At 38.4% G+C, this 8,743-nt stretch overlaps 1 protein-coding gene and 1 pseudogene across 1 annotated transcript; both read right to left on the bottom strand.

Annotated features, from left to right (window-relative positions):
* Positions 1–4,278: 4,278 nt before the first annotated feature.
* LOC104994743 lies at positions 4,279–6,974 on the bottom strand (annotated as a pseudogene).
* A 641-nt stretch (positions 6,975–7,615) lies between these two features.
* On the bottom strand, positions 7,616–8,542 carry LOC104994744 (olfactory receptor 5K1-like). Its single transcript, XM_010848394.1, has one exon. It carries the CDS (start codon positions 8,540–8,542, stop codon positions 7,616–7,618), a length of 927 nt encoding a protein of 308 aa, XP_010846696.1.
* Positions 8,543–8,743: the final 201 nt, after the last annotated feature.

Here is an 8,743-nt window from a genome sequence, read left to right on the forward strand (position 1 = left end):
TGAAAAATAAATGGAAATATCATGATACAGTTGTTAACTGTAACCCTCAAATGAGGCTGACTTACATCCCTTCTCATCATATTATTACAGCATAAGGAATAGCTTGCATATGAAATTTCCTTGAGAATTATGGTCCAAAAATCATATAATCCCGACAAGTAATTTTTTTCCAGTGATAACAAATGTATCTCTCTTGGAAGTTGACCTGGTTTAACTTTGTGAGTACCTCCAGAAATATGTAACAATAATATTATTGTAAATATTTTGATGCAAACATCTAACTTAAGAGCTTCTCCTGATACATCCCAGGAAATAATCCTCATGATAAAAAGAAAAATATTTAATTCACTTTAGGTGTATGATACTTGTGACTGTCTTGAAAGAAACTTAGAGTGGTAAACTGACATGCAGTAGTCATCCCAGGGCAAGTGATCCCCCTGAACTCATTACAAAATTGATATCAAGTAAAAGACTCTAACTTCATTTGAAGTATTTTAAAGATGATGCTGTGAAAGTGCTGCACTCAATATGTCAGCAAATTTGGAAAACTCAGCAGTGGCCACAGGACTGGAAAAGGTCAGTTTTCATTCCAACCACAAAGAAAGGCAATGCAAAAGAATGCTCAAACTACCGCACAATTGCACTCATCTCACATGCTAGTAAAGTAATGCTCAAAATTCTCCAAGCCAGGCTTCAGCAATACGTGAACCGTGAACTTCCAGATGTTCAAGCTGACTTTAGAAAAGGCAGAGGAACCAGAGATCAAATGGCCAACATCTGCTGGATCATTGAAAAAGCAAGAGAGTTCCAGAAAAACATCTATTTCTGCTTTTTTGACTATACCAAAGCCTTTGACTGTGTGGATCACAATAAACTGTGGAAAATTCTGAAAGAGATGGGAATACCAGACCACCTGACTTTCCTCTGAGAAACCTGTATGCAGGCCAGGAAGCAGCAGTTAGGACTAGACATGGAACAACAGGCTGGTTCCAAATTGGGAAAGGAGTACGTCAAGGCTGTATATTGTCACCCTGCTTATTTAACTTATATGCAGAGTACATCATGAGAAACGCTAGGCTGGAGGAAGCACAAGCTGGAATCAAGATTGCCGGGAGAAATATCAATAACCTCAGATATGCAGATGACACCACCTTTATGGGAGAAAGTGAAGAAGAACTAAAGAGCCTCTTGATGAGAGTGAAAGAGGAGAGTGAAAAAGTTGGCTTAAAGCTCAACATTCAGAAAACTAAATCATGGTATCCGGGCCCATCACTTCATGGGAAATAGATGGGGAAACAGTGGGAACAGTGGCTGACTTTATTTTTTGGGGCTCCAAAATCACTACAGGTGGTGATTGCAGTCATGAAATTAAAAGATGCTTACTCCTTGGAAGGAAAGTTATGACCAACCTAGACAGCGTATTCAAAAGCAGAGACACTTTGCCAACAAAGGTCCGTCTAGTCAAGGCTATGGTTTTTCCAGTGGTCATGTATGGATGTGAGAGTTGGACTATAAAGAAAGCTGAGTTTCAAAGAATTGATGCTTTTGAACTGTGGTGTTGGAGAAGACTCTTGAGAGTCCCTTGGACTGCAAGGAGATCCAACCAGTGCATCCTAAAGGAGATGAGGCCTGGGTGTTCACTGGAAGGACTGATGTTGAAGCTGAAACTCTAATACTTTGGCCACCTGATGCAAACAGCTGACTCATTGGAAAAGACCCTGATGCTGGTAAAGATTGAGGACAGGAGGAGAAGGGGACAACAGAGGATGAGATGGTTGGATGGCATCACTGACTCAATGGGCATGGATTTGGGTGGACTCTGGGATTTGGTGATGGACAGGGAGGTCTGGCGTGCTGCAGTTCATGGGGTCGCAGAGTCAGACATGACTGAGTGACTGAACTGAACTGAAAGTAGTATTTATTTCAATTTTACATATATTTCTTAAATGCTTATTTAGGACTTCATGTATGTAAACAGTTGTGCTAATAAGCACCACAAAAGATTAAAGAATAGCGAGACTTGTAAACTGTAATCTAAAAAAAAACATATAGGCTAAAAATAAGTATTACACTATTACACAAGATCATTTGTAGAAACAAAACTGTAACATTTAAACTTTGAAGGAAGGACCATTTCAATTGGAGATGAAGATAGACACCTAGAGGGAGCATTCTCAGTGGAGAGACCTGTATGAAAATAAAACATGTACCAGAAAGAAAGTTTTGTCCTGAGACTTTCAATAATTAATTTTGGTATAACATATGGTCCATTAGGAAAATTGTGGAAGCAGAGATTTCAGAGTTAAATTTGGAAGAAAAATGCTCAAATAATATCAGCAAATTCAGAGTAGTGTGTGTGTGTGTGTGTTTATCATGTTATCTATACATTCAGTTCAGTTCAGTTCAGTCACTCAGTCATGTCCGACTCTTTGCATAGATCTTAACAAATTGAACATTCATATATGAAGTTCTGCATATGTATACCATATATACATGCATAGTCTGGTGGCAATGGCAATCCATCAAAAGTTATTGAAGAGGAATATTATTTAATCAGAATTCTGTTTATAAAGAATAATCTAACAGTAATGTTTGGGAAGTAAGAGAATATCAACATGACATAAAAGAAGTAACAAAACTGTTACAAATGACAAATGTGAGTAATTTTAGGTCCTCAGTGGTGTCAATAGGAATGTGTATGGATTCAGTGGTGAGATTGGAAGGAAAGAAATGGACCTGAAGATAAATCACATATTATCAGAGTATAAAGTCGGACAAAAGATGACATTTAAGCACTTCAGGGGCACAAATCATGCAAGCTCCTGGTTCATTTTATCTTTCCCAGCTACTCATATGATATGATAAGATGATATCATATCATCTTACAATTATTTGAACTTCGGTAATATGCATTTGAAGCCTCTGTTACTCAACAATATATTCCAATAATTTTTCCATATTACTTCCTTTTTCTTATCAGTTTCATCATTTCTAAATTGTAGGAAGGTTGAGCCCATTTCCTTCCTATTCTGCCACTTCACTTTTCTTCTCTATGCCCATCAATTAAATCTGAAACCTCATCTCTTAGCTTTCTGAATTAGTGAAGCTTTTCGGATTACTGTATAACACACAAGAAAACTAGACTGTCTTTCAAGGTATCATGGACAATGAGAGGCAGCTCCCCTCTTCTCATTATTTATGGACACCCACTGGGCTAAAAACATCCTCTTATAATTTGTTCTGACTTTCATTTATTTAACTCCTTTCTCATTTTTTCTTTTTGTCTTCTCATTTCTGCTGATTTATCTGTGTAATATGAGAATTGAGTCTAGAGCAATTGCACTATTGTAGTGCATAACGCATTTATGAAGCCACATTGAGAACATCTGTGTATAATATGTTGTTTTCCTCTTTAATTACTTTAATTTAACTCGAACACTCAATTAAGTTTTTCTATGGCTTTGATATTTTGGGATAATTTGGTCTTTCCGGGTGGCACTAGTGGTAAAGAACCTGCCGACCAATGCAGGTTAGATGTAAGAGACTCAGGTTTGATTCCTGGGTCGGGAAGATCCCCTGGAGAAGGGCATGGCAACTCACTCCAGTATTCTCACCTGGAGAATTCCATAAACAGAGGAGCCTGGGGGGCTATGGTCCCTAGGGTCGCAAACCGTCGGACACAACTGGAGCAACTTAGCATGCACGCATGCACACATTCATATATTTTAATATATTTATTAATACTCTTTCAGTCATTAAAATTCTAGGGCAATTATAAATGAAAAACTTTGAACACTAATCAATACATATCTAATCTGCACACTTATGTGACTTCTAATGAATGAAGAACACATTAGTATGAGATCTAAACATTTTTCTTTAACATTTTGCCAGAGAATCTATGATTTTCTTATTGCTCAGACTAGATGACTGTATTTAACAAAGGAATTATGACAGTTCACAAATAGAGTGTCCATGGTATCTTGAACATCTGCTTCTGCAGATCCAGGGAGCACACACATGGAGAATAGAGGGTCAGAGTATAAAGAGATAGTTAGGAGATGTGTAAAAGGCTTTCCTTATGCTTTGTACAGGCTTCCCTCGTGGCTCAGCTGGTAAAGAACCTGCCTGCCAATGCAGGAGATGCAAGAGATGCTCATTGGATTTCTGGTTCAGGAAGATCCCCTGGAGAAGGAAACAGCAAAAATTCCATGGACAGAAGAGCCTGGCAGGCTACTGTCCATGGGGTCGCAGAGTCAGACACAACTGGGTGTGCACTCACACAGATTCACACATGCATTGTACAGAATTCTTCTTTAATATTGTAAACAGAACAACTTTATAAGGGAAAAGAACAGTCAGAATGATGCACACCTGTATTGATCCAGAGAAAATAAATACAATCAGAAAATTAATGCAGAGGTCAGAACATGAAATCTTAAACAATGTCACAGTATATGTACTACATTATAGAATTACAGAAGGTTAATCTGACTTTGGTGCTAATGGTAAAAATCTGCCTGTCAATGCAGGAGACATTGATCCCTGGGTCAGGAAGATTCCCTGGTGGAGGAAACGGCAACCCACTCCAGTCTTCTTGCCTGGAGAGTCCCATGAACAGAAGAGCCTGGTGGGCTACAGTCCCATGGGGTTGCAAAGAATCAAGACACAACTGAGCAACTAACACACACAATCTGAATTTAAAAACATGATGAAGTATGGCATGAACAAGGCTACCTAAAAATGACAAAAGTCGCAGCCGGTTACATAGTCTATTGATCATATTTACTGCATAAAGTAATGATTTGCATATGGCCACGTAGTGACCATACGTCATAGTTGCTTGCAAAAACCATTCTGTGGTTGCTCTGATTGCAAAGGAAAAAATTGTATCTTGCATTAAGTGAGAGAGATCATTTTGCTCTTGGCAAAGAGATTCTCTAGCAACTGGCTGGGGGCAGGATGGTCACTGTGGATGATATCTAGAAATCTGCAAAGGCCAGATTCTCAAGGAATAAGTACATAGGCATGTGAAGGTGGGGGGTCATTCCATAACAGAGCAGTCAGATCAAAGGTCCTCGCAATAGTGGCGATCTATATCACAAAGAACACCAATGACAAGAGGATCTGCCATTTGGTTGGTATGTAAGTCCTGTGAAAATAAAAATAAACTGTCAGTAATATTGCATTTTCTTTTTCCATATCCTCACTGGGTGGTGTCTGATCCATGGAATAAATGAAAAGAATGCTGCTACTACTGCTAAGTCAGTCAGTTGTGTCCGACTCTGTGCGACCCCATAGACAGCAGCCCAGCAGGCTCCCCTGTTCCTGGGATTCTCCAGGCAAGAACATTGGAGTGGGTTGCCATTTCCTTCTCCAATGCATGAAAGTGAAAAGTGAAAGTGAAGTCGCTCAGTCATGTCCGACTCAGTGACCCCATGGACTGAAGCCTACCAGGCTCCTCCATCCATGGGCTTTTCCAGGCAAGGGTACTGGAGTGGGGTGCCATTGCCTTCTAGCAGTCAGAAATTATAAAGTGATATTATGGGGGAAGAGAGTTGAAATGAAACCTTGCACTTAAGAGTTCTCTTAATTTTATTTCCTCCTTAATATAATAAAAGGGGTCTGTTTTGGAGGGTGGAAATAAATTTTGCTATTGGTGTTCAGTCACTAAGTCCTGTCTAACCCTTTGAGACTCCAGGGACTGTAACATGCCAGGTTCCTCTGTCCTCCAACTATCTCCTGGCATTTGCTCAAATTCATGTCCATTGAATTGGTAATGCTATCCAGCCATCTCATTCTCTGTTGTCCCCTTCCCCACCTCTCCTCGGTCTTTCCCAACATCAGGGTCTTTTCTAATGAGTCGACTTTTCACATCAGCTAGCCATTGTATTGGAGCTTCAGCTTCAGCGACAATCCTTCCAGTGAATAATCAGGATCGATTTCCTTTAGGATTGACCGGTTTGATCTTCTTGCAGTCCTAGGGACTTTCAAGAGACTTCTCCAGGACCACAATTTGAAAGCATCAATTCTTAAGCACTCAGTCTTCTTTATGGTCCTACTGTCACATCCATACGTGACTATTGGAAAAAACGTAGCTTTGACTATATATATGCACCTTTGTTAGCAAAATGATGTTTCTGGTTTTTCATACACTGTCTAGGTTTATCATAGCTTTCCTTCCAAGGAGCAAGCATCTTTTCATTTCATGGCTGCAATCACAGTCTTCAGTTTTTTGGAGTCAAAGAAAATAAAATCTGTTACTGTTTCCACTTTTTTGCTATTTACCATGAGGTGATGGGATCACATGCCATGATCTTTGTTTTTTGAATGTTGAGTTTTAAGCCAGCTTTTTCACTCTCCTCTCTGAGTCTCATCAGGAGGCTTTTTATTTCCTCTTCACTTTCTGCCATTAGAATGATATTATCTACATATCTGAGGCTGTTGATATTTCTCCTAGCCATCTTGATTCCATCTTGTGATTCATCCAGCCCAGCGTTTCATATGAACTCTGCATATAATTAAATAAGCAGAGTAGTAATTTTGTACAAGGTGGGGCTAAAGATGTAGTTTCTAGAGCCTACACTGGTTGTGAGATTGAACTTGCTCTTTGCTCAATTTCTGGGGGTAGGGAGGGGTATATAATCCCAAGTTGCTGAATCAGAACCAGGAGGACTGGGCTTTGAGCTGAGTCTGTCCCTCTTTTTTTCAATTTATTTTTTAATTGAATAATAATTGCTTTACAGAATTTTGTTGGTAATCAACTATAGATTCACTTATGTTCCTCCCTCTTGAACCTCCCTCCCATCCCATCCCCTATAGGCTTTTATAGAGCCCCTGTTTGAGTTTCCTGAGTCATACAGCAAATTCCTGTTTACTATATGTCTATCTATTTTACATATGATAATGAAGGTTTCCTTGTTACTCTCTCCATACATCTCACCCTCTCCTTTCTCCACCACCTCCACGCCCATAAGTCTGTTCTCTATGTCTGTGTATCCACTGCTGCCCTGCAAATAGGTTCAGCAGTACCATCTTTCTAGATTCCATATATATGTGTTCAGTTCAATTCAGTTCAGTCGCTCAGTTGTGTCTGACTCTTTGCGACCCCATGAATTGCATGTTTTATGTGAATTCGTATTCAAATATAATATCTTAAATTCAAAATTTATATTCAAATGGAAATATATAGCTTACTTCTGTCACACAGTATTGCCTAAGAAGGAATTAATTTTTGAGAACTTGAGGTATGAAGAGTTCGTTAGATTATGGCTTCCAATTGCAGAAATTTGCCAGCAATATTGTAACTATTATACTCTGAAACTAATCGTAACTGTTGAAACTAATCGTAATGGAACACAGTTTTGTGTTACTCAGGAGCATTATTTAGTTTATCCCTGATGAAAACTAGTAGCTTATATTTTGGAGTGCATTTTAGCAGAAAGTCTCATTTCTGAACTTGTTTATTCATCTCAGAAACTAATCATGTTTTACTAATTTAATATTTTATATTGAAAGTTGTCATTTCCCATTTTCTCAATATTCTTTGATTTTGAAAAAAGTTTTCTCAAATTGCAATCAGCTGTCCACATGGCATGGTAATTGTTTCAGAATGTTATGATATGTTCATAATTTTTTTCATAACATTTATTACTTCCTTATTTCTTAAACTATAAATAAAAGGGTTTAATAAAGGAATCACTAGAGTATAAAAAATAGCAACAGGTAAATCTTTGTCTTCTTCATTAACTGAATTCGGTTGAATGTACGTGAAGAGAAGAGAACCATAGAATATTGAAACAGAGAGAAAGTGGGATGCACAAGTAGATAAAGCTTTCTTTCTTCCTTCTTTAGATTTCATCTTGAAAATTGTGAAAATGATATAAAGGTAAGAAATTATTACTATGGTAATAGTGAATATTTGAACTGATCCTCCAAAGATAAATATCATTAATTCATTGATATAAGGGTCCACACAGGAGAGTCTGTATAATGGAAGAACATCACAAAAAAAGTGATTGATTTGATGAGACCCACGGAAAGTTAACCTAAACAGAAACCCTACGTGAATCATGGAATGCAGGTTTCCAGCTACGTATGCCCATGTGGTCATCTGAATGCAGAGTTTCTGTGACATCATGATGTGGTACTGCAGTGGTTTGCAGATGGCCACAAAGCGATCACAAGCCATTGCTGCCAGGAGAAAGGAGTCTGCACTTTCAGCAAGACAGAGAAAATAAAATTGTACCATGCATTCATAGAGAGAAATCATCTTGTCCTTAGAAAAGAAGTTCTCCAACATTTTGGGGGTGATGGCACAGGAACAACAGGAATCCATCAGAGCAAGATTACCCAAGAAGATGTACATTGGTGTATGAAGACATTGCTCTGTTACTATCAATGCCACGAGACCAAGATTCCCCACCATGGTGATCAGAAAGATGATAAAGAACACCAGAAACAGAAGAATCCTCAGATCTGGGTGTTCTGTAAATCCTATGAGGATAAATTCAGTTGCCAAGGAGCAGTTATTCTCAGCCATCTCTACCTTATTTGTTGAGATAAGAATTATGGAAATATAAGATTCTAATTTAGAGCATGTATTATTTTATCTTCAAAATTTTTATTTTTACAACAAAGAGAAGAGCTTCTTCTTCAGATTCTCCTACTGTCTCTGTGATACAGGCACACAGACTTCTAACATGTCAGCCTCTATGACCTCAAATCTAAACCTCAGGTTCAT

This window comes from Bison bison, unplaced genomic scaffold, assembly GCF_000754665.1.
Source record: "Bison bison bison isolate TAMUID 2011002044 unplaced genomic scaffold, Bison_UMD1.0 scf7180017864265, whole genome shotgun sequence".
Lineage (NCBI taxonomy): Eukaryota > Metazoa > Chordata > Mammalia > Artiodactyla > Bovidae > Bison > Bison bison.

What these genes read in the sequence shown, in the direction of transcription:
- LOC104994744 (XM_010848394.1), bottom strand. Translation starts at nt 8,542, where the DNA reads ATGGCTGAGAATAACTGCTCCTTGGCAACTGAATTTATCCTCATAGGA.